Raw genomic sequence first — 27208 nt, 5'->3', positions numbered from 1 at the left:
GAAGACGGGGAATAGAAATAGGGGGTGGGAATTAAAATAAATGAGAGAGGGACTTTGTATGGATCAATGATAATAACTCAATCCTCTATTTGACAAAGAAGAAGGAGAAGGAAGAGGAAGAAAAAGAAAGTGGGATAAAGGATCAGAAAGGGAGGAAAATAGAAAAAATTAGAGTATGACTCCAGGTTAGACCTGTTTTGTTGTCGCTTGGTTGGTTGGTTGGTCTGTTGTATTTTTCATATGTTTCACCATGTGTTTTTATAGTAACTGTAAATGTGTAAATATGATAAATTAATGATTTTTCAAAATAGTATGAACCTTTATAAACATAATCTATGTATTTACAGTCACATATATGGCCTAGAATTTCCTATCAGTTTGCAAAAGTAATTTTATGAACATACATGATAGGCAGCAAAAGTTGAGGCAGGATACTTGTTTGTTCAGGAGAGTCTATTTTTAAGTTTGTGGAGTTCTCATTTGGAAGATGTGTTGGGCTTTGTTGATTACTTACAGCAGTAGCTTGGGTCCTTAAGGCTTTAAGGAGAAAGCCTGGAGTTCTTGTACCTGGGAAGCCCTGGGAGTTTTTTGGCAAGAGGAATGTGAGTACAGCCTCGAACTAAAAGGGTGCCAAGATTGACATGAAATGAAGGAAAAGAGAAAATAGACAGTGTTTAAAAATGGACACAATTTCGAAGCTAGTAAATGTATGCTACTGACCCCTACTTATGTAAAATATATTCATGTTAGGCATATAGTTGGAGGTACATTTTGGCAAATGTATATACTTAGGCAACTGCCATTGAAATCAAGATAAAGAATGTTTCCGTCATACCACAAAATTCCCTCATTACTTTTTACCCTTAGTCTCCACCCTAGGCAACTACTGATCTGCTTCCTGTCACTATATATAGATTTTGACTGTTCCAGAATTACATATCAATGGAATTAGATTCTGCATTCTTTTGTGTCTTAAGAAAAGTGCGTATTTTCAATAGTTGGCTTTTTTTTTTTTTGATTTCTGAGTAGTTTGCCATTATATGAATACATCTTTCTCTTTACTTGTTGTTAGATATTTAGGTTATGTTCAGTTTTTGGCTGTCATAAATAAAGCTGCTGCAAACATTTGTGTTCAATTATTTTTGTGGATATATGCTTTATGTTTTCTTTTTTCTTGAGTAGAATTGCTGGGTCATATGGTTTTTTTGTTTGTTTGTTTGTTGGTTGGTTTTAGATGGAGTTTCCCTCAGCCTCCCAAAGTACTGGAATTACAGGCACTAGCCAACTCGCCTGGCCTTGTTTGTTTTTGTTTTTGTTTTGAAATGGAGTCTTGTTTTGTTTCCCAGGCTGGAGTACAGTGTCGCGATCTCGGCTCACTGCAACCTCCTCCTCCCGGGTTCAAGCAGTTCTCTTGCCTCAGCCTCCCAAATCACTGAGATTACAGGCACCTGCCACCACACCTGGCTAATTGTTGTATGTTTAGTACAGACGGGGTTTCAAACATGCTGGCCAGGCTGGTCTTGAGCTCCTGACCTTCAGTGATCCGCCTGTCTCGGCCTCCCAAAGTGCTGGGATTGTAGGCATGAGCCATTGTGCCCGGCCCGGTTTTTATATGTTTGACTTTGTAAGAAAGTGCTAAACAGTTTTCCAAAGTGATGTTGTCATTTTCCATTTCCGTCAGCAGTATGTGAGTTCCAAGTACTCAACATCCTGCTAATATTTGGAGATGTTATTCTAGCAAAGGGTATGTGATAATGTATTATTCTAGTTCTGATTTACATTTCTCTGTTGACTAATGATGTTATGTAGGTTTCCATATGCTTGTTTGCCACCTGTATTATCTTCTTTGTGAAGTGTTTTTTCACGTTGTTGATTGTCTTTCAATGGTTGTCTTATTATTGATTTGTAAGAGGTTTTTAAAAAGATATTCTGAATGTAAGTTCTTTGTCAGACCATATATGTATTGTGAATGTTTTCTCCCAGACTGTGGCTTGCCTTTTTTTTTTTTTTTTTTAAACTATTTCTCAGCAGAAGTTTTGAATTTTTAAGAAGCCCTTTTAATGAAAAAATTTTTTTCTTTTATGGTTTTTGCTTTTGTTTCTTAAGATAACATTGACTGCCAAGGCCATGACAGTTTTCTTCTAGATGTTTCCAGTTACAGTTTTACATGTAAGTCTGTATTGCAATTCAGTTTAATTTTTCTTTATGATAGAGGTAAGGGTCAAGGGTAATATTTTTCACATGGATATCAATTTTTTAGCATCACTTTTTGAAAAAACTATCAATTCTTTGAATTGCCGTGATCTATATATGTTGAGACCTATTTATATATTCTTAGGTCTTTCATTTCATTGATTTTTATGCCTATATTTTTATGCCACTCTTTGATTACTGTAGCTTTATGGTACATGTGCTAAGCAAGGTCCATTTACGGGGCAGAATCCATACAGTAATTTGAAGAATGAAATTTTAGTATAAAGAATTAGCTCTTGAATCACCCCTGTGCAGCCTTGGTGCCTTGTGCATTTTGGACACCCAGCCCACCTTGCTCGTAGCCTTTTCCTTTCAAGATTTAGCTTGTAAGCCTTTTCCTTTCAAGATGTCTGAGGAGGTGTACCATCGAGAAGGGGAGGTGGCGACTTTTGCCTTTTAGGCAGAAATTGCCCAACTCATGTCTCTCATAATCAATACCTTCTATTCCAACAAGGAGATTTTCCTTCAGGAGTTGATGTCTAATGCTTCTGATGGCTTAGACAAGATTTGCTATGAGAGCCTGACAGACCCTTCCAAGTTGGACGGTGGTAAAGAACTGAAAATTGACATCATCCCCAACCCTCAGGAATGCATCCTGACTTTGGTCGACACAGGCATTGGCATGACCAAGGCTGATCTCATAAATAATTTGGGAGCCATTGCCAAGTCTGGTACTAAAGCATTTATCGAGGCTTTTCAGTCTGATGCAGAAATCTCCATGATTGGGCAATTTGGTGTTGGCTTTTATTCTGCCTACTTGGTGGCAGAGAAAGTAGCCATCACAAAGCACAATGACGAAGAACAGTATTCCTGGGCATCTTCTGCTGGGAGTTCCTTCACTTTACGTGTTGACCATGGTGAGCCCATTGACAGGGATACCAAAGTGATCCTTCACCTTAAAGAAGATCAGACAGAGTACTTAGAAGAGAGGTGGGCCAAAGAAGTAGTGAAGAAGCACTCTCAGTTCATAGGCTGTCTTATCGCCGTTTATTTGGAGAAGGAACCAGAGAAGGAAATCAGTGATGATGAGGAAGAGAAAGGTGAGAAAGAAGAGGAAGATAAAGATGACGAAGAAAAGCCCAAGATTGAAGATGTGGGTTCCGATGCGGAGGATGACACTGATAAGAATAAGAAGAAGAAAACAAAGAAGATCAAGGAGAAATACACTGATCAGGAAGAACTAAACCAGACCAAGCCTATTTGGACCAGAAACCCTGATGACATCACCCAGGAAGAGTATGGAGAATTCTACAAGAACCTCACCAGTGCCTGGGAAGACCACTTGGCAGTCAGGCAATTCCCTGTAGAAGGTCAGTTGGAATTCAGGGCATTGATATTCATCCCTCATCAGGCTCCCTTTGAGAACAAGAGGAAAATGAACAACTCTGTGTCCATCATGTGTTGATCATGGACAGCTTTGATGATTTGATGCCAGAGTATCTCGGCTTTATCTGTGGTATGGTTGACTCTAAGGATCTTTCCCCAAACATCTCCTGGGAAATGCTCCAGCAGAGCAAAATCTTGGAAGGCATTTGCAAAAACATTGTTAAGAAATGCCGGCCAGGCATGGTGGCTCACGCCTGTAATCCTAGCATTTTGGGAGGCTGAGGCGGGCAGATCACTTGAGGTCAGGAGTTCAAGACCAGCCTGGTCAACATGGTGAAACCCCGTCTCTACTAAAAATACAAAAAATATCTGGGCTTGGTGGCACAATGCCTGTAATCCCAGCTACTTGGGAGGCTGAGGTGGGAGAATTGCTTGAACCTGGGAGGTGGAAGTTGCAGTGAGCCAAGATCCACGCCACTGCACTACAGCCTGGGCGACAGAGCAAGGCTCTGTCTCAAAAAAAAAAAAAAAAAGAAGAAGAAGAAGAAGAAGAAGTGGCTTGAGTTTCTCTGGGCTGGCAGAAGACAAGGAGAATAACAAGAAATTAGATGAGGCATTCTCTAAAATCTCGTGGCTTGGAATCCATGAGGACTCTATTAACTGGTGACACCTGTCTGAACTGCTGTGGTCTCACACTTTCCAGTCTGGAGATGAGATGACATCTCTGTCAGAGTATGTGTCTTGCATGAAGGAGGCACAGAAGTCCATCTGTGACATCATTGGTGAGTGCAAAGAGTAGGTAGCCAACTCTGCTTTTGTGGAGCAAGTCTGGAAGAAGGGCTTCGAGGCAGTATATATGAGTGAGCCCATTGATGAGTACTGTGTGCAGCAGCTCAAGGAATTTGATGGGAAGGGCCTGGTCTCAGTTACCAAGGAGGGTCTGGAGCTACCTGAGGATGAGGAGGAGAAGAAGATAATAGAGGAGAGCAAGGTAAAGTTTGAGAACCTCTGCAGGCTCATGAAAGAAATCTTATATAAGAAGGTTGAGAAGGTGACAATCTTGTGTCTTCACCCAGCTGCATTGTGACCAGCACCTACAGCTAGATAGCCAATATGAAGTGGATCATGAAAGCGCAGGCATTTTGGGACAACTCTATGATGGGTTATATGATGGCTAAAAAGCACCTGGAGATCAACCCCAACCACCCCATTATGGAGACACTACAGCAGAAGGCTGAGGCAGACAAGAACAACAAGGCTGTCAGTGACCTAGTGGTGCTGCTGTTTGAAACCACACTGCTCTCTTCTGGCTTCTCCCTTGAGGATCCTCAGACCTATCCAGCTGCATCTACCACATGATCAAGCTAGGTTAGCTATTGATGAAGATGAAGTGGCAACAGAGGAACTCAGTGCTGCTGTTCCTGATGAGATCCAGCTCTGCTGGGGGCGATGAGGATGTGTCTCACATGGAACAAGTAGATTAAGAGTTTATACTTGGAAACCGTGTGCCCTTGTATAGTGTCCCCATGGTTCCCACTGCAGCTTTGAGTGGTCCTGTACCACCTGGCTCTCTCTGCTGATATCTAGTATTTTTTCTCTCCTGTCCTTGTGTCTAAGGCAGGAAACAAGGGTGTCAAGCCCCATTCCCTCCCTACTTTGACAGCAGAATTGGATGTTGTATATCCTGTTTTTTTTTTGTTGTTGTTTATTTTGTGCTGAAAGTATGTAAAATAAAGAATATGCTGTTTTTATACAGTAAAACAACACAAAGGATTACTATTTCTGGGGATTAGCAACTAAAAGAGAATGAGGAAAAAAATTCTAAAAAATACTCTAGAGCTGAGAGACATTTACCAAAGAGACAAATTTGGATGGGGATCCTTTCTTTGAAGTTGGGATTCAGACATTACTGGCAAGGATGTGGCAGCTCATCAGAGAACTTCTTCCCTGGGCCACAGCTGGTCCACAGTTGGTAGGGCCAGTATTGGTGGGTAGGGACCACCAGTCAAAACTGGCAACAAGTTTTGCTGAAGGGTGAGCGCCACAGGGTATACCAGTTGCATGTCTCTGGCAGCTGGAACAGAAGCACCCTGAAACCAGAAAGAAAAGTACTACTTCAGAGCCATCTGTTGACAAAGCTTATCACTAGCTGGCAAAAGAGAAATGTTTACAGGGTCCAAGAAGGCAGTGAAATGTAGATTAGGAGGAACCCAGAGGCAATAAAATGATAACTGGCATAATGTCTTGAAATCTAATAGTGTAAGTCATCTTTTTTTTTTTTTCAGAATTGTTTTGCTATTCTAGGTCCTTTGCATTCCCATATACATTTTAGAGTTCCTTCTCAGTTTCTACAGTAAAACCTGCTGGGATTTTGATTGAGATTATGTTGAATCTATAGATAATTTGGGTACAGTTGACATTCTGATACTGTGGAGTCTTCAAATTCATGGACATGATGTATCTCTCCATTTACTTAGGTGGTCTTTAGTTTCTTTGAGAGTGTTTTATTGTTTTCACTAGAGGCATTGAACATCTTTACTCTTAAGTACTATAAAAATGCTATTGTAAATGAGATTGTTTTTTAAATTTCATCTTCCAGTGTTTGCTGCTAATACACAACATATTATTTTATTTTTTTTGAGACAGAGCCTTGCTCTGTCGCCCAGGCTGGAGTGCAGCGGCATGATCATAGCTCACTGAAGCCCTGATCTCCTGTGTGCAAGCGATCCTCCCACCTCAGCCTCCTGAGTAGCTGGGATTACAGCCACACACCACCACTCCCGGCTAATTTTAAAAACTTTTCATAGAGACAAGATCTTGCTATGTTGCCTAGGCTCTTCTGAAACTCGTGGGCTCAAGTGATCCTCCTGCTTTGGCCTTCCAAAGTACTGGGATTACAGGCGTGAGCCACCACCCCCAGCCCTACTATTTTATTTTTGTATGTTAGTCTCGTATCTTGTTACTTTGTGTTAAACTCATTTATTCTAGTAGATTTTGGGTAGATATCTTAGGATTTGCTACATAGAAGATAATATTGTCTGTAAATAAAGGCCGTTTTATTGCTCCATTTCCAAACTGTGTCTTTTATTTATTTTTCTTGGCTTGTTGTGGTATCTGTAACATCATACTGAATGTTACAGAGTTGCATGAAAGTGGCAAGTGTGAACATCTTTACTTACTCCCAATCTTAGGGGAGAAGCATTCAGTCTTTCACCTTTAAATATGATGTTAACTGGAGTTTGTAGATGCATTTTATCCGGTTAAGGAAGTTCCTGTCTCTTCCTAGTTTGCTGAGAATTTTACCATGAGTGGGTGCTGAAATTTGTTAGATGCTTTTTCTGTACCTAATGAGATGATTTTGTGGCTTTTCTCCCCTTTGAATGTGGTGAATTACATTGATGATTTTAGAACGTTAAGCCAGCCTCTTATTACTTCATTTGCTTATGATGTATTGTCCTTTTTATTTATTGCTTTGTTCAGTTTTCTAGTTTTTGGTTGGATTTTTTTGTTTATGTTCATAAGCAATATCAGTCTTTTTTTTGGGGGGGTGGGGGTCTGTCTTTGGTTTTGGAATCAGAGTAATGTGAGCCACATAAAATGAGTCGAGTACTCTACCCTCCTCTTTTCTTAAAATAGTTTTATAGGACATCAGGGGAACCATCTGGCCCTGGTATTTTCCCTAAAGGCCTTAAATCATGAATTCATTTTCTTCAGTAGATAGGGGCTTATTCAGATTTTCTATATTTTGTGATAGTTTTCATAATTTGTACCTTTTAAGGAGTTTATTTTATCTAAGCAATTGAATTTATTTTCATTATGCTCATAATATTACTTTATCACTCTTAATGTCTGCAGTACTATAATGATGTTTTCTTTTTTATTCTTCATGACAATGTATTTTTAAATGATCTTTTTTATTGGCTATAGAATTTGGATTGACATTGTTTTTCTTTCAGCATTAAAAAAGTTACTCCAATAATTTCTAGCTTGCATTATTATTTTTATTTTTATTTTTGGAGACAAGAGTCTTGCTGTGTCGCCCATGTTGGAGTGCAGTGGTGTGATCTCAGCTCACTGCAACCTCCGCCTCCTGGGTTCAAGCAATTCTCCTGCCTCATCCTCCCGAGTAGCTGGGACTACAGGCGCACATCACCACGCCTGGCTAATTTTTTGTATTTTAGTAGAGACGGGCTTTCACTGTGTTGCCCAGGCTGGTCTCGAACTCCTAAGCTCAGGCAATCTGCCCACCTTGGCCTCCCAAAGTGCTAGGATTACAGGCGTGAGCCACCACGGCGGGCTTGCTTGCATTATTTCTAATGTTAAATCAGCAGTCATTCTGCATATAATCAGTCTCTTTGGTGGATTTTAAGATTTTTTTTTAACGCTGATTTTCAGCAGTGACTGTGGTGTGTCTTGTGGGTTTTTCTTTGTGTGTATCTTTCTTGGTGTTTGCTGAGCTTCTTAGACTTGTGTTTATAGTTTTATCAATTTGGAAGTTTTTTATCATTTTATCAAATTTTTTTTCTGTCTCCTCTTGCTTCTTTATTTATTTACTGTTTGACAGGTTACTGAGGCTCTGGGTTTTTTGTTTTGTTTTTTTAAACTCTATCTCTCTGTACATCAAGTTAGATAATTTTTGTTACCCTGTCTTCAAGTTCACTGATACTCTTTCTTGCAGTATCTCATCTGCTCTTAAGTCAGTCCACTGAGATATATATATATATATATAGTTTTTTTTTTCGTTTTAGAAATTATATTTTCCAATTCTGGAAGTTTCCTCCCCTCTTATCCCTTTCCCTCTCTCCTCTCTTCCCTGTCCCTCTCCTCCCCTCTTTCGACAGTTTCTGGTTTCTCCTTATTATGCTTATATTTTCCCCATAATTCTTTAACATATTTACAATATATAGACACTAAATCACCAAATCCTTGTCTGCTAATTCTATTATCACTCATTCTGACTTTTTTTTTTGGGGGGGACCAGTTTTCTTCTTCTTTGTCACATTTCTTTATAGTTAGTGGTTTGGTTTTTTTCCCCTTGTTTTTTTAGTAGTTTGTGGTTTTTAATTGGATATTTCACATTTTGATTAATATTTAGTGTCTTTTTGTCGTCGTTGTTTGTTTTTTTTTTAAATTAGAGATGGAGTCTTGCTACATTGCCCAGGCTTATTGAAAACTCCGGGGCTCAAGCGATCTTGCCACCTTGCCCTCCCAAAATACGGGGACTACAGGTGTGAGCTACTGTGCCCACCTGTGTCTGGATTTTAAAAAAACTTTTAATTTAAAAATAATTGTAGATTCACAGGAGCTTGTACTGGGAAGTCCTGGACATCTTTCCCCCAGTCTCCCTCAGTGTTCACAATTTACGTAACTATATTACAACATCAAGACCAAGACTGATATTGGTACAATGCATAGAGTTTATTTGAGTTTCATCAGTTTTACATGTACGTGCATGTGTGGGTGCCTGTGCGTAATTCTGTGCAATTTTGTCACATGGGTAGTCTTGTGTAATTATCCCTACAATCAAAGATACTCAATGGTAGCATCACCAGACTCCCTTGTGCTATCCCTTTATGGCCACATTCATCCCCTCCCCCATCTATAATCCTTAACGACCATTAATTGGTTCTCCATCTCCATAATTAGATTATTTCACGATTGTTGCATGAATCATATTATGCAAGTAGTATCTTTTGAGATTGACTTTTCCACTCAGCATAATTTTTTTGAAGTTTGTACAAATTGTTGTGTTTATCAATAGTTTGTTCCTTTTTATTACTAAATTCTATCCTATTTTATGGATATACCACAGTTTAACTGTTCATATTTTTTTTTAAAAAGCATGGAGTTTTGTTTTGTTAGATAGTTGAGTAACTTGTGGATCAGCTTGACCCTTTTGAGCCTTTTTTTTTTTATGATTAATTAAGCAGAAATTTTATTTCCAAGCTCTTCAAAGACTGTTACAAACACGAATAATGTATACTTCTGAAAAAGTGTCTCAAATTAAATCAAAGGCACATCATCAAAGTCAAACACTTGTGAAGTTAAGAATTCTTTTAGGTTGTGATATTTTCATGTTCGTTTCTAATCATTTACAATGTTCTGTGGGTCACATTTTAAACATTTTTAAATATATGAAATTCTGTATTTCTTTAAGTACAGCCACAACTACAAAGTAGAAGAACGTAAGAATACAAAGATCAAATCTGCTTCATTTATATACACGATGGGGCAGCCTAATGCACATCATAACATTAACTTTTCCAAACAAGTTTGCTAAGAATCTGCTCCTGTAATTAGTGTTAAAAATAAAACAATCTTCCCATTTAGAAAAATCAAGACATCAGTTGATTAGTAACGCCTATTCTTCCTCCCAGCAATTTGCACTTTCTGGTCTTCATGTAGGAATTGTAAATTCATGAGAAAAGAACAAATTTTTTATGGTATAAATATCTTCCAGGAACAACAGTTTACAAGTATTCAGTTGTTTAAATAAACAAAACTATTTTCCTTCCTAAAATGTGAACATCCAGTAAATGAAACATACATGATATTCCAGGTATAGAAATCTTAGTAACTCACTTATGAAAGAGGTGTATTTTGGTATGTTTGGTGGTAAGGTTTTTGTTTATCTTATGTATAAAAGTACTTGCACAAAAAAACAACCTATTACTATTTAAAACTCTATTCCTTTACCCAGTTTCCTCACTCAAGTAGAAACTCATGAATTTCTGTGATTTTGGCTATAGGACCAGGCCACAGGAAATGGCTGAAATATCTCTAAAAGTTAGGGAGAAGTGTTTTCTTGAGACTTGAAGGCAGTCATTCATCACTTTGTGCTTGAAGGCATTCCTCTGCTAACTTCTCTCCTAGAGTCTTCAGAGTAAAGCACAGGATCTGGGCTTCCGGAAGGGGTTACTTCCAGCTGAAACACCCACCAGCAGGGCATCCTTGCAGGCTTTCTGCATACAGTACTGTTGAAGCTCTGCAGCTGCCTGAGAGACATGCTCTCCACGCCAGCCTCCAACTTGAGCTGTTCCACCAGGCGCCGCAGGGCGCTCGCGCTAGCCCCGGAGGACATGGCGGCGGCGCAGGGCTCCGAGGGCCGAGCCTTGTTTTTAAGCTTTGTTAGGATAGGTTTGAAGTAGCCTTTATTCTAGGAATAGTTTGTTCCTATTTCCAAGGAGTGGCTTTTCTGGGTTCTCTATTAAATGACAACAAAGTCTGTCTTCTGTGCTTGATCAGAACTTCGGTGTATCCCTATCTCTTGCAAGATCCAGTAGTTGGTCAACTAACAGCTCCTCAATGGTTGTTTTCGGGCCCACCTTTGTGGAGTCTCTCTTTATGCATCCACGACAGTATTGAGCCAAAGACTACAGGTGAACGCCTGTGCAGATTTCTGGAGTTCTTTCTCATTGTTGCACGTTCCTTTTTTCTTAAATCATAGCCCTTCACTGCTTGTTGTCTATTGTCTGAAAGCAGTTGTTTCATTTATATAACTGAAAAACTGTATTTTTAAGGTGGGTAGGCAAGTCCAGTAATGGTTTCTCCACTATTGTAGGCAACAAAACTTTTTGTGTATTTCTAAGTTAGTAATTTGAAAGTCAAAATTGATTCATCTGTCCAAAGAGCAGTAGTTTTTGTTTTGTGTCTTAAGTTGTTATTTTAACTTACATTTTATTTTTTGAATAGGAAATATGTTCATATATTTTAAAATTTAAATGGCACAAAAGAGATACAATGAGGTATCCTTCCCTCCCTTATTTCCCAGTCACCCACTTTCCATTCCTGGGGACAACCATTGTTATTAGTTTATTGTGTATCTGTCAAGAAATTTGATGCACATTCTGCTAATGTGTATCTTACTCAGAAATTCTCTACACAGAAATGTGGATATATATATATGTGTATATATATATACATATATATATATACACATATATATATGTTTTCCTTCATATTCTTGTTTTAAAAAAAGGCAACATTCTATATTCTCTTTTTTGTATCTGATTTATTTATTTATTGGAGATGGAGTCTCGCTCTGTCACTCAGGCTGGAGTGCAGTGGCGTGATCTCGGCTCACTGCAAGCTCTGCCTCCCCCAGGTTCACGCTATTCTCCTGCTTTAGCCTCCCAAGTAGCTGGGACTACAGGCACCCATCACCACGCCCGGCTAATTTTTTGTATTTTTAGTAGAGATGGGGTTTCACCATGTTAGCCAGGATGGTCTTGATCTCCTGACCTCATGATCCGCACGCCTCGGCCTCCACAAGTGCTGGGATTACAGGCGTGAGCCACTGTACTCAGCCTTTTTTTTTTTTTTTTTTTACTTAATATAACTTAGAGGTCTATGATTTGATTACATGTAGATATTTTATATTTTTTCAGCTTTGTAGTATACAGTTACATGGGTATACCCATAAATATGATTATGTACCATAAGCAAATTAACTAGTTCTGTTGTTACTAATCATGTACTATTTCAAATAGTGCCAAGGTGAATGATCTTTCTGGGATATTTTCCAACACCAGCAACCAATTCTCTTGATTCTCCAGACATCAAGTGGGTGTTCAACAATTCAGCGTAATTCAGTTCTCACAGTAAATATCTGGAGGTGGTGCAGACCCCACAGCTTAAGGGCCCATTCCTACACAAATGCTTTCCACTTCAGACACCATTTTTAAGTCCTGGGCCACCTGTACTTCAGACCACCTGCTATAAATTGGGGGTTCCCTCAACCTCCTCCTAAGGTTAGATAATTTGTTAACCTGGTTGACAGAACTCAGGAAAACAGTTTACTTACTCTTGCTGGTTTATTATAAAGGATACTACTGATGATCACCTAAATGGAAGAGATGCATAGGAATGTGAGAGGCAGCGCAGAGTTTCTATGCGCTCCCTGGGTGCACTACCCTCCAGTCAACTCAGTGTGTTCAACCCTGGAAGCTGATCAGATCTCATTGTTCAAGAGTTTCTATGGAGCTTAATCTCCTGTCTCTCCCACCTCACTTTCTGGGGTGGAGTCAGTGGCTAGGGCTGAAATTCTAATGCTCTTATTATTTGATCTTTCTGGTGACCAGCTCTATTCCAAGGTCATCTAGGGGCCCCACTCTAAGTCAGCTCATTAGCATAAACTCAGATGTGAGTGAAACAGACTCATTATGAATAAGAGTGAAGAGACACCTATCACTGAGGATATTCCAAGGGTTTTAGGAGCACTGTGCCAGGAACTGGGGACAAAGGTCAAATAGATTTGGCCCTCTACATCTGTGGACTCAGTCAGCCTTGGACTGAAAATAATTTGCATGGTTGCATCTGTACTGAACATGTATGGACTTTCTTCCTTGTCAGTATTCCCTAAACAATACAGTATAAGAACTGTTTACACAGAATTTACACTGTGTCAGGTATTATAAGTAATTTTGAGATGATTTAAAGTGTACAGGAGGATGTATATATACAAATACTCTACAAATACATTTGTTATATACAAATACTGTACCACTCTGTATAAGAGACTTGAGCATTTTTAGATTTTGGGATCCTTGGGGGTCCTGTAACCAGTTCCCCATGGATACTGAGGGACGACTTTTTATTTCTTTCTCTTTTTTTTTTTTTTTGAGATGGAGCCTTATTTTGTCACCCAGGCTGGAGTGCAGTGGCATGATCTTGGCTCACTGCAACGTCCGCCTCCCAGGTTCAAGCAGTTCTCCTTTCTCAGCCTCCCCAGTAGCTGGAACTAGAGGTGCAAGCCACCATGCCTGGCTAATTTTTGTATTTTTAGTAGAGACAGGGTTTTGCTGTGTTGGCCAGGCTGGTCTTGAACTCCTGACCTCAGGTGATCCACCTGCCTCAGCCTCCCAAAGTTCTGGGATTACAGGCATGAGCCACTGCACCTGGCTCAACTGTATATTTCTTATTATGCCACATTCTTTGTAGTATGGAAGTAATTTCACTTACATGCAAGTATATATAAGATAAATTTCTAGAAATGGAATTCTTGTATCAAAGGCTGTGTACATTTGTAATTTGGATTTTTTAAACCAGTTTTCCCACCATAGAGATTGTGCCAACTTATTCATGTCACAAATGTGTGAAGTGACTGTATGTTTCCCCATACAACTTAATGTGTTACAGATTTTTATTAAGTATTTTAAAAAACAAGGTTCTTACAGTACTCTGCAAAACATGTATATGTAAAAAAAAGACGTAATACTTTGTTGTAATTGTCAAAAAAATTGAGTAGAAATTCGATAATGTTCAGACTTCTATAGCAATTATAAAAGACTTGATATACTTTTAGAAGAGTTGAGTAATGTTAGCTAATTTGTTGCCATTTTATCATATATCTCCAATGTGCCAGGTACTGTGTTATGACTTTATATACATTATAATCTCTAATATTTAAAATAATTTTACAAGATGTATAGAATTTATATTACCTTTATTTCACAGACAGGAACCTGAGCTAGTAAATTCTAGGCTTAAGATTTGATTCCAGTTTGATTCTAAACTCTAGATTTTTGTCATATCTTCAATTAATTTTACTTCAGTATTTTGATCTTTCCCTTTTTTATGTAGAGGACTAAAATTCCTCTGATTTCAGCCATTATCCTGGTCTTTTGGGGTTCCCAAATTGAATTAAGGAAGATTTCTATAATTTGCAAGAATTAGAAGCCCCAGGGTAAAACAAAGAGTGTACACACTTGTCTTTCTGAGAAGAGATGTTAAATACCCAATATAGATGCTGCTTTCTTATGTATTTTCTTATTTGACTTGTAGAAAGTAGGGTAGAATAGCAAAATAGCAGAATTACTAGAGAGAGAGGACAGGCAGTGGTAACTAATAGTAATTGGGTCAGGAAGCCTGTTCTAATCTCCAAGTAACTTAGTTGCTGTTTGAATATCTTGTTTTACCATGTAAGAATCAGTCTATAGGCATTTATTTTTAACATCCTAGACAGTTACTGTTTAATTTTATCTCATTTAGAGTCCTACCACAGCTATTAAGTTGACTTTTAGAGCAGAATATTTATTTAAAAATCTTGGTCAGCATATTTCACAAATAGACAAATTTCATAACAGTCCACATTTTATAGACTTTTTAAAATAAAAAATAATTGTTTAAAATTTGGATCTTTTTAATTTCAGTTGTTCCCCTTCCCATCCCATTTTACAGACATTTCAACCTACGAATGAAGAGGGACACTTCCCTTTTCAGTGATGAATTTAAAGTAGAAACATCAAATAAAGTACTTGATTATGATACCTCTCATATTTACACTGGACATATTTATGGTAAGTTGGACCTTAACAGAACCCTTTTCTTCCATTTTTTTTTCTACACAAAGATACTTATTTTGAAGTGTAAGCGAATATTTCAGAAAAGGTTATAAATCCAGAGGAGGTTGAATTCATATGAAGGGTAATGGTCTTTGAGAAATGAAGTAATGTTTGGACCTGTCTTTACATGTATGTTTAATAGTGAATTATGAAATATCTGGCTTCTGAAAGGTATGAAATTTTGACTCAGTACCTCTAAACCGTTAGAGTTTTCAAAAGTTTTAACGTCTTCTGTGATTTTCTGATTTTCCAAGTAAGAAATTAATAGTAACTTTGCTGTGTTTTATAAGAAAACAGGAAAAGTCTAAAAGGAAACAGTAAAGATGATCTTAGCCAAAAATAATGTGACAAAGTCATCTGTAGGAAAATCCTCCCAAGGCCCTTCTTCCTCAGAATCTATTTGCTTTATTCACAATTCTAACAAATTTCTCTTGCTGCATCAAATTAAAAATGCATATTGGGGGGCATCAGTGGCACACTTAACCCAATAGAAAGTTACATCTACTAGTAGTGTTGAAAGAACAGAACAATTGTCAAAGTCATAAAAAAGCTTAAAAAATGAAAATCTTCTGGGGGCGTTGGAGAGAGGCAAAATGTCATTGTTTTATAACTGTACATTAGTAAGTACTCAAGATGATTCTTAGTTAAGACAGTGTTAAACTGTTTGAGATTATTTCTACACGAGTGATTTCTACTGAAAATAGTAACATGAAAAATTAAGTGCTTAAAGAATTTTTTCTCATTTTTTGATTGTGCCAGATAAATGAGGCATTTCTATACTTAAACTTTCTCATTTGTAGAATAAACTTAATTATTAAATTCTTTCGCTTTTTTGTACTCTTACAATTCTGTAACCAAAGTAAAGCGTTTTTCATCAGTAGATTTTCAATGTCAGACTTTAGTGTTATATTGTCTTTTTGATTATTTATCTTGCTGGGCAAATAACTTAGTAGTTCCTGCCCTTTTTTGCTAAGTGATGAGATCAAGAAAAGTATGAGGCTATAAATGAGTTTGCAGATAAAAATCATGTTATTTAGGCCAGGCATGGTAGCACTTACACCTGTAATCCCAGTGCTTTGGGAGGCTGAGGCAGGAGGATTGCTTGAGACCTGGAGTTTGAGACCAGCCTGGGCAATATAGTGAGACCTTGTCACTAAAAAACATAAAAAAATTAGTTGTGGTGGCACACCTGTAGTTTCAGTTAGATGGGAGGCTGAAGTGGGAGGATTGCTGAGCCCAGGAGGTTGAGGCTACAGTGAGCTATGATTGTGCCACTGCACTATAGCCTGGGCGACAGAGAGAGGCCTTGTCTCTTTATTTAAAAAAACAAAACAAAACAAAAAAACTTAAAATACCAGTGTCTTGGGCTCTTACCTCCAGTCTATGATTAATTCAAAGGCAACTAATTAATGTTATTCTACAACTTAGAAATTGTGGATGGCCTGATTTTTATTTTAATGAGAGAATTGTAATGGGTAAATTCAAGGTTTAAAGCCCTCTCCCTCTGCTTTCACCCTTTATGTCATTTGATTTTGGTGCTCACCTTTTTGTTGTGATTATATTAAGAACCAAAAGTACCTTTTTTCCTATTATTTCCTTTCACTAGAGAAGTATAATTGATGGGATAGTATTACAAATCTTTGTCCGATATCTTTAAAAGTACTGTTGGTATACTTTTGTTCAAAGTGCCTCTGAAATATTTGACACTGTTCTGTTTAAAAATGTGTTTATAAGCTGGGCGTGGTGACTCACGCCTGTAATCCCAGCACTTTAGGAGGCCGAGGCAGGTGGATTGTTTGAGCCCAGGAGTTCCAGACCAGCCTAGGAAACATAGCAAGGCCCCGTCTCTACCAAAAATACAAAAATTAGCTGGAAGTGGCGGTGCACGCCTGTAGTCCCAGCTACTAGGGAGGCAGAGGTGGGAGGAGTGCCTGAGCCCAGGAGGTTGAGGCTGCACAGAGCCATGAGCTCATCACTGCACTCCAGCCTGGGTGACAGAGCAAGACCTTGTCTCAAAAGCAAAACAAAACAAAACACAAAACAAACCCCTAAGGATAGCGCAGAAGTCAAAAGGCCTGGCCCATGCACAATATATCGGATGGGAAAGGAGCTTTTTTCTTGTGGTACCTGTAGCAAAATTTTCAAAAGATGCTTTGGATGTCTTTATTCTGAAAGTGTGTATTTTATCAGTGGGTTTGCTTGCTTCTTTTAAGTTTAAGTTAATTTAACAATTAATTGTTTTGTTTTGTTCTGAGATAAGGTCTTGCTCTTATTGCCCAGGCTGGAGTTCAGTGGTGCCATGTCAGCTCACAGCAACCTCCGCCTCCAGGGTTCAAGTGATTCTTCTGCCTCAGCCTCCTGAGTAGCTGGACTTACAGACCTGTGCCACCAGGCCCAGCTAATGTTTCTGTGTTTTTAGTAGAGACAGGGTTTTGCTATGTTAGCTAGGCTGGTCTTGAACCCCTGGCCTCGAGTGATCTGCCCGCCTTGGCCCCCTAAAGTACTGGAATTATAGGTGTGAACCACACTGTGCTGGGCCAATTTACAATTATTGATGACTGTTGCATACATGCTAGGTACTCAGCTAGGTGCGAGGAGTGTGGTTGGTAACAAGGCAGATACTCTTATTTTTCATTGCTGTTATTAGTAATTGTATATGTTTTAACTAAATACTAGTTGCTGTTCACATCTCACATTCTGCTTAATATATTTTATGTGAAAATTTCCATAGTAAATTTATATTCAAGATTTAACCATATATATGTGTATATATGTATGCATGTGTATATGTATATATATACACACATATATACACATATATATGAACAAATTTAACATTCGTGTGCAAATTAAATTGTCAAGAATTTGTCGCTTTCATTAATAGGTGAAGAAGGAAGTTTTAGCCATGGGTCTGTTATTGATGGAAGATTTGAAGGATTCATCCAGACTCGTGGTGGCACATTTTATGTTGAGCCAGCAGAGAGATATATTAAAGACCGAACTCTGCCATTTCACTCTGTCATTTATCATGAAGATGATATTAGTAAGTACTTAAATTTTATCAAGTAGCCTTTTTCCAAAGGCTTATGATAGTTAAAACTGTGTGGAGACAAATGAAGCATTAGCTGTTTTCTTTCCTGAGTTACTAATCAGGCTAGAACATAGTTTTTACTAGCAATTGCTATTTAAGGAATAGTAGATATATGTAATGAGGCAATTTCCTTGTCAATCCATTGCCAGTACTACTTTGCTGATATGACATAACTAATTATGTTTGAACTTTGTGAGTCAACCAAATCTGACTGCACTGGAAATCGTATATTTTGACATCAGCCAGTCTGTGTAATGCTAATACCTTTGTGTGTGTGGCCTACTGAAGGTAGAAGAGCATCATTACTTCTTATGTAAGTTTCAGTGTGGATATTTGTGTAGTGTTTAAGGAATATTTTAGGTATTTTTGTAATTTTTAAGTCCATTGAGTATTTCTTTTTAGAATCTTAAGGTAATGACCTCAAGAGTCCAAGTTTATCATGGATTTTGTTCTCTACCATCTTTATATGATGATATTTTTCTAAGAATAGAAAATGTATTTAGACTTTACCTTTTAATTCTATTGTCCGTGTATCCACAGTTATCCAGTTATTGGGAATGCTTCTTTGAAGTACCACAGAAATACATTTCTCTAATTTATATAGCTCTTGAATACCCATTTATTATTTTTTGACTGTAATTAGACTAGTCTCTCAATTTTTGCCTACTTTCCTAACTTGGCATCTTCTTCCTACATATGTTTTCCTTTGTATAGACAGAAATTTATTGTCAATAATTTTATTCTCACTTAGTAATACACTGACAAGCATTAACTATTTTGACTTTTTGCTCCATCAGCTCTGACATTTTCTGTGCTTCATCTGTCCAACTGCTTGTTATCTCTGCTGCTAGATTGCTATAGAAAATAACATACGTATTCTAGGTAGGATGCATTTATGATTTTTAGCTACTTGTTAAATCATAAGCTCATTAATGCTACTTGCCTGTATTTTCATTCACCTCTATTTGATTCCTTTTCCAGTTTTAACTCCTGGTATTACAAACTCTTCCTTTCTTTTCAAGCTCTAAGCTATCATTCTCCTTTATAAGTAGGAATATGAATTCCTTTGCTTTCCTTTCTTTCTGCTGACAAAATTATTATTTACCTGGTTTGTGTCTTGCTTTGTAATTTTCTTAGTAATTTAACCTTTTTTTGCAGGGTTACCTCCCCTATCAGGGTATGTAAGTTCTCCAGATATAGTTGCTGTTTCTTTTGCTCCTTTAATATTCCAAGTATCATTTGTCTGTGCAGCAGGCTTTTCATAAATACTTAATGAAATACTGGAATATTTTTCTAGAATGTTTTATCAAAATCAAATAAAACCTTTTGAGGAAGGAAGGAGAGGAAAAGAGTAATCTGCCAGATTATTTTTTCCTTTCTGTCATATTGTAATTGTACTTTCTCCATTGCTTTCTACTTCCTGTCAGTGCCCTCTACTGTATTTGTTCTGCCTGTTTTGACTTCTGTTATTGTGCCTCTCTATCGTGTTTTGCTTCTTCTGTTATCTACTTGTGTGTAGTTTAAGAATATTCTTTTTTTCCACTTTTCTTTTCTTTCTTTCTTTCTTGTAATATAATTGTATTTTTCACATATTGCATCCAGCAGTAATTTCCAAATATCTTAATAGGTGTCAATCTTTTTTTTTCCCCAAAGATGATGAGTTAGCTTGGAGGATGAATGACACTGAATGTTACTTGATTTTTTGTTCTTTTTGGCATTTAAATGCTTTATCATTGATACCAGCTTTTATTTTATACTTGTTTAAGTAAATATATGTTTGTGGTAAGGAGAACTTTTTAACATTCTTTTTATTATTAAGTATCAGTAGTGGTGTTAGAATTTAAAAGCAGCAATCTTTAAGGTTATTTTATTTGTAGCTTCTCAGGTAATTGGAATTGTAGGATATGAGGATGGGAGTATGGAAGGAATTGCCTTAAACACAGTTTTTAATGTTTGCAAATGTAGACAATTACTTTTGAAAACCTATCTAAAAATCTGTCAAGTGAACCATGGTTTAAGACAAGAAAACATCCATGTATTAGTCTTTTAGTCTAAATAGTTGCTATATTTATATTCTAGACCATGGTTGGCAAATTCTCTGCAGAGGGACAGATAGTAAATATTTTTGGCTTTGAGAGCTGTATGTTTTATTGCAGCTACTCAGCTCTGCCATTGTAACACAAGAACAGCCAAAGAAACACATAATATATGAATAAGCGTGGGTGCTTTTTTAAAAGAAATTATTATTTATTTGTCTATTTTTTTGGAGACAGAGCCTTGCCCTGTTGCCCAGTCTGGAGTGCAGTGGTGTGATCATACCTCACTACAGGCTCAACCTCCTGGGCTCAAGTGATCCTCTTACCTCAGCCCTGTGAGTAGCTGGGACTCCAGGTATAAGCCACTGCTCCCAGCTGGCATGGCTGTTTTTAATAAAACTTCATAGACACTTAAATTTTAATTTCATATATTTTTCATATGACATAAAATATCATTCTTTTGATTTTTTTCTTTAACCATTTAAAAATGTGGAAACTACCCTTAGTTTTCATGTCAAACAAAAACAGATGGGAGGGCTCACTAAATTTAATAATTACTTTAATTGGTTCTTTAAATTCTCTGTGTAGAATATGACAGGTTCTAGAAGTAGTAGTAGTAGCAGTAGGAAGAATAATTATTATGGCTTAATGTATACCTGACACTATATAAAAATCTTTACTTGCATGATTGAATTGAATTCTCAAAATAACCTTATGAGATACTGGCACACCTATTATTCCCACTTTATAGGTGAAGGCTTAAACTGAGGCTTAGAAAACTTATGTCACTTGATTGTGGACCTCCTGTTCTTTACCCTGTGCTCTTCTGCTTCACTCATGGAAGAAAGCTGTAAATTCTCACTGCCTTTACTTCAAGGATTTCTGGGGGTTTTCTGAAATCTGTAAGCCTCTCTAAAATCATACATTTGCATCTATTGCTGTTTTAAGCCAAACTCTCTCCTTAATATATTTAGCAGTGTTTATTTTATAACTAACTAAAAGGGAAAGGATGCCCTTTAATGTCTATTATTATTTTTATATAGTTGGTTTAAGTACCAATAATTTATTTTCAGAAATAAAGTACTGCATGATTGTATCACTGTGAATGTTCTTAATTGAATTTGGTATCCTTGTATATGTTATCCTTACCAAAAAGAAGCAAATGGTAGGGGAGGCATACTAACCTTGGCTATAGCTTCTGAATGAGAATTTGGCTACCCTCTTCTTAATACTGTTTTTGCAACTGAAGGCATAAATGTATAGAACCATCATGAAAAATGATACTGCTATTCTCAGAACCTTGGGGAATGGCTTCTGAGACTGTACCAGAACACGGAGATAGTTTTCAATGAAAATACTTAATAATTTCTCTAGATGTGATAGTGATAACTACATACTGTTATCACCTTAAAATGCATACTTATTTAATTCTGTACTCAGTAAAAAACACTCTCTCCTAGAACATGGAAGTGTGAACAGTTAATGACAAGGTAAGAATACCACTTAGTCCTCTGCCCCTTAGCACAGTTTATTGTAAAGAAACTGAGAAAAACATTGTTCCGTAAACTAGAATAGTATAGTTATTAACATGAACAGGTTTTAGGAATATCTGACTATATGACTGCTTGTAATAATTCCCTTACACCTTTTTTGTGTACTACCTATCCAAGAGCTAAAGGTCTGAGTAATTTTTTTATGCTATACTTATAGAGAAATACTTAATCTCCAAATTAAAAAATATATTTTAATTGTATATGAAAAGCTGCAGAATAAGTTATTTGGGTTTATTGCTTTCATTTCAAATTTATTATTTATTTTCCTTTGTAGGGTATAGAAAAGCCTAGAGAGGTTGAATTTGCCTATACCTCTGTCGCCCAGGCTGGAGTGCAGTGGTGCCATCTCAGCTCACTGCAACCTCCGCCTTCTGGGTTCAAGTGATTCTCCTGCCTCAGCCTCCCGAGTAGCTGGGACTACAGGCGTGTGACATCATGCCCAGCTAATTTTTGTATTTTTAGTAGAGACGGGATTTCACCATGTTGGCCAGGATGGTCTCGATCTCTCGACCTCGTGATCTGCCCACCTTGGCCTCCCAAAGTGCTGGGATTACAGGCATGAGCCACTGCGCCCGGCCTGAATTTGTCTATACCTTATAATAGTAGGGCACCCCTACTTTAGAATGTGTGTTAGCCATACGTATACTTACTTCTTCTTTCTTTTGTGCTTCAATGGGAAGACCCCCTATTTCTTGTTCTGAAAAATTAAGATTGTTAAACTTTATTTTACCATTTCAAGATGGAGGCCTCTTCATTCATGTAGAAGCTTCCTCATTTGTGGAAATGTCAGGATGTTGCATCTAAAACTTTTAAAATGTCAATTAGTTCCATATTGTGTTTTTGAAGTTGTTTTGTGTCACTGTTAGTGACAGGGAGAGACAAAAGGAAGGAATACAAGAGGGAAGAATAATTGAATTGGTAAGTATTGATAATAGCTAGCACTGTTTGTATCATTCACATGTAACAGGAAAACTGTTTTAAAAAGCATTCTGGCTATACTTAGGTCCAGTCTGGAGACTGGAAATCTGCATAAGCATATTGAGTTGTGACAAACTATGTAGCCAACTGGAAAAGTTGAGGTGTGGAGTGCTCTGATTGTTTGACTTCTGAACTCCCACAGTGCATACAAGTGTATTGGTTAATCTCTCTACTATATGTTTTGAATTTGTATGCTTTACTAAGCATTGATGTTAAATACTGAACTTATTTAAGCACAGTGATAGTATTTGAAAGAAATATAAAAATGGGCCGGGCACGGTGGCTCACGCTTGTAATCCCAGCACTTTGGGAGGCCGAGGCGGGCGGATCACGAGGTCAGGAGATTGAGACCACGGTGAAACCCCGTCTCTATTAAAAATACAAAAAAAAATTAGCCGGGCGTGGTGGCGGGCGCCTGTAGTCCCAGCTACTCGGAGAGGCTGAGGCAGGAGAATGGCGTGAACCCGGGAGGCGGAGCTTGCAGTGAGCCGAGATTGTGCCACTGCACTCCAGCCTGGGCGACAGAGCGAGACTCTGTCTCAAAAAAAAAAAAGAAAGAAATATAAAAATGTAGTGGTATTCTTGACTCTGTCTTTTCCTTTTTTCTGAGTTAATCTCCAGGGAAGTATAAATTAATTTTTCTAAACAACTCAGAGGCACAGAAGCCAAAAAGTTGAGAAGGCCACAGATATGGGAGTTATTTTAAGAATAATATTTAATTAGAAATGTAGGATACTAAATTGGAAAGTTAAAAAAATCACAAAAAAAGAGACAGTGGCTAGGTGTGGTGGCTCACGCCTGTAATCCCAGCACTTTGGGAGGCCGAGGCAGGCGGATCATGAGGTCAGGAGATAGAGACCATCCTGGCTAAGCAGTGAAACCCCGTCTCTACTAAAAATACAAAAAATTAGCCAGGCGTGGTGGCAGGTGCCTGTAGTCCCAGCTACTCGAGAGGCTGAGGCAGGAGAATGGCTTGAACCCAGGAGTCGGAGCTTGCAGTGAGCCAAGATCATGCCACTGCACTCCAGCCTGGGCGACAGAGTGAGACTGTCTCAGAAAAAAAAAAAATGAAAAAAAAGAGAGAGAAAGAGACAGTGAGGGGCTTAATTCTTTTTAGCAGAATCTGGAGAAAATATGCTTAGACTTTTCATATTATGCATATTATGCATTTCATATTATGTAACTTTGTATAAATAGGATAACAGTTGAAAATTTTAGATCAAGTTCTTTTCTGATTGGTTGTATATCTGTATGTATATGTATACATGTATATTCATATATATTTATCTTAAAACATCAATATAAAATATTTTAGCTATAATGAAATACAATGAATTATTTCAGAAATATAAGATTTTTTAAAATAAAAAATTGTTGTTAGAAGCATTTACAGTGTCAGTAAAACAGCTGCAGCTTTTTTTTTGGGGGCAATTACAGAGTGGTATTCAGTTAAGAGTAATACTTATTTTGTATAAGCTGCATCAGAGAGAAATGAAGATGAAAAACTATCATCTCCATATATAACTCATTTGTGCTGTACACCAATAAGAACCTGCTTTAGATTTTCATGCTGGCTTACAGCTCTCATACTGTTTCAGGCAAAGTTAGTTATTGAAAATACCACCAGGATGGGCTGTCTGTCCGTCTGTCTGTCCGTCCTTCCATCCATCTGTATTTTTTTTTCTTTTTGCTCTCTCATCAACTGACTGTCAAGGATGGGCTATCTAGAGACACATTTGGTATTGTGGTTAACTGTTAGTGTGTTAAATGTACAGTTTAAAAACAAAGCCTTACCTTTAAAGGTTTTTCTTTAAAAGGAGTGAGTTGTGTACAGGGTTGCTAAATAATTTATAAACAAGGACAAACACTGCGCTAGAACCAACTTATTCATTATGATCATCTTCATCTTCCTCCTCTTACTCATCCTCTTCATCTTCTTCCTTTTCCTTTGTATTTTCAACTTCCTCACCTTCCTCCTCTTCTTTTTTTTTTCCAGCATTGACATCTCCCTTTTTTTTTTTTTTTTCCTGCATCAGGCCTTCCTTTAGCTCAGTATGCAGCAATATCCATTTCTTAGTTTTTCTTCAGCTTCACAGCCTTTTCATAAGGCTGCTTGTCCTATGCATCATATCCACATCTTTCTGAGTTTCTTTGGAACATCAGCAATGGGTAGGTTTGGATATTCTCGTTAGATTTTTGGGCACTACTCAGGGCAAAATTAAAAGACTGAAGGAGCCCTCTTGGGTACATTGGGATCACTAAACTTTTTTGTTTCTTCTTTAGGAGGGATATAAGTTTCTCTTTAATAGCCATCCTTCTCCCCCTTTGCCATGTCTTCAGATTTTCCTTTCTCTTTAGCAGATACGGCTTTCCACCTCTCTGAGCACTTTTTAGAAAATTCCGAGAAGTTAACTGAAGCATGAGTGCTGCTTCTTGTTCTGCTCCTGGAAGTTTGCACAAAGAATGCATATGATGACATTTTGCCTCTTGGCCTCTTAGGATCTTCTTTTACCAAGTTTAGTTATTTTTCCTCAGAGAAGCACAGAGTCACCTAGTGCTCATCTGGCTGTCATTTGCCCCAGCACTGTCTCCGTGGAGGTCAATGTACTGTAATGGCTATCAGAAATACATGATTATTTGAAAATAAAAAAAGCTTTCATGTTGTAAAGCAACTTTGAAAGTCACCCTAACAAGTAAAATTATATTTGAAATTTTTGTTTTTCCTTTGAGAACTATCTTCTCATGATTTTGTAGTATTTGAAGTGTTTTACAAATAAATTGAGTAAGAAATTTTATAATTTTAGTATTGTAAAAGGCACTAGAATTCAACACTCTAAAGATAACGGAAACTGAAGTCTAGAGTTATAAAACTTGTGCAGTATGACATGGATCCATGTCTTTTGGCTTCCACTCCAATGCTTTATTTCTGTTACATTCTGAGTTAGGAGAGTTTAAAGGCTGCTAAAAGGCAGGAACTTAATGACAATAGAGACAATGACAGTAAGGATTAAAAAAAAAGTTATTTTTGGTATCATTGATTTTGAAGGTGAGCCATATTTACTACTGAAAAAGCAAATTTATATTTTAGGCTCACTTTAAAAAATATGTATATATATTAATAGAGACAAGGTCTCACTATGTTGCCAGGCTGGTCTCGAGCTATTGAGCTCAAGTGATCCTCCTGCCGTGGCCTCCCAAAGTGCTGAGATGACAGGTGTGAGCCACCATGCCTGGCCAAGGCTCAACTCTTATGAGTGATGAGTTACAGAAAAACTAGAAGAAATAGCATTTAGGAGTATGTGTGCGTGTATGTCCTAGAGATACTCGGAGCTAAACCTCAGTCTTTCACATCTCTGATAGCATAATTCAAAGATTCATGTTTGTACCAGTGACCTTGTAAGAGTGCCTGAGGACGTTGGTCCAGGACTCTGGCCCTCTAAAAAGCTGCTTCTAAAGAGGCATTGTGAGATCTGGTTTATTAAAGACATGTTACATTCTGTTCATGATTTATAAATTGGGGGATTAGATAATCTCCATAAGCAGTCTTGCTATCTTGTATTTATATTTGAACATAAGTCTACAATTTATAGATGTGGATTTTATTGGTTTTAGCTTCTAGAGACTTCTTAGAATTATTTTTTGTAGGCAAGCTTGTAGATCTACTAGTTAAAACTGTTGTTTGGTTTTAATTTGTTTGCTCTAGACCATACAAGTTAATGGTCATGGTACACGGTAGGGAGAAGGCACAGGAGGTAATATGTCAAAGAACTGAGGCATGACATATGTATGAAAAGAGTTAGAAATGAAATCAAGGTGATATATTAGAATAGCTTTATAACCTTATACAGGTAATGTACTTTTTCTTGGTCTCATTTTCTTCAGGTATAAAATGAGGGTGTTAGATCATGGTGCTAATATCTCTTATCTCTTCTAAAAGTTAATGGTTCTAAACTACTTTTCCTTTAAAGGTGGAAATATCTTGATTGATCATGGCTGACAGAAATAAAAAGTAAAAATAAAAATGTTTTTGTGCTGATTACCAAATGACTATATAAAATGGCTATTCTTGTATGTAAATTAAGTATTTTTCTTAAGTAAATTAAGTATTCTTGTATGTAAATTAAGTAAATTAAGATGAAATGTGTCCACCACCATTAACATTTTTGTGAATAGCCCTTCAGATCTCATATACCATTTTAAATTTCATGTACAGTATATCTTAGATCTCTTTCTGTGTCAATAAACATAGCTCTACATTTTTCCTTTAAATGGCTACATAAAATTCTGCTGTTTCCTTGATAAATGTATTATTTACCAACCTGCCAACTGATGGATGTATAGATTGTTTCCTCTTTTTTACTGTTAAAAATTGCAACAGGTAGCATTCTTGCACATATTTTCTCCCCTCAATATTTTTATGGCTATTTCCTTAAGATTAATTTCCTAGAAGTAGCATGCATTGTCAGACATTTGCATTTTGATATATATTGCCAGATATCTCTTTAAAAAGGTTACACAGATTTATACTCTTAGACCTATAAATTAAATATTGACTTAATAATACCTTCATGTATAGTCTGTGGACACACTTCCCCAATTACTTCACAAAAATGTCTCCTGTTTTTTTTT

General features: G+C 37.3%; 1 protein-coding gene and 2 pseudogenes across 3 annotated transcripts in view; 2 read left to right on the top strand and 1 right to left on the bottom strand.

Annotated features, from left to right (window-relative positions):
* The window catches only part of LOC116463631 (disintegrin and metalloproteinase domain-containing protein 10), a 158683-nt gene that overhangs the window by 55990 nt on the left and 75485 nt on the right, over window positions 1-27208 (top strand). For all 3 annotated transcript variants that reach the window (XM_032146816.2, XM_032146817.2, XM_058434761.1), the window contains exons 3-4: window positions 14758-14876; window positions 17806-17964. In XM_032146816.2, the coding sequence (XP_032002707.1) occupies window positions 14758-14876; window positions 17806-17964 (278 nt within the window). The remainder of the gene's footprint in view (window positions 1-14757; window positions 14877-17805; window positions 17965-27208) is intronic.
* Window positions 2505-5063, top strand: LOC116463633 (putative heat shock protein HSP 90-beta 4; annotated as a pseudogene).
* LOC116463632 (guanine nucleotide-binding protein G(I)/G(S)/G(O) subunit gamma-10-like) lies at window positions 10142-11008 on the bottom strand (annotated as a pseudogene).

The sequence above is a fragment of the Hylobates moloch genome, unplaced genomic scaffold (assembly GCF_009828535.3).
Source record: "Hylobates moloch isolate HMO894 unplaced genomic scaffold, HMol_V3 SCAFFOLD_45, whole genome shotgun sequence".
Classification (NCBI taxonomy): domain Eukaryota; kingdom Metazoa; phylum Chordata; class Mammalia; order Primates; family Hylobatidae; genus Hylobates; species Hylobates moloch.
This window is presented reverse-complemented; position numbering and strand designations above follow the sequence as displayed.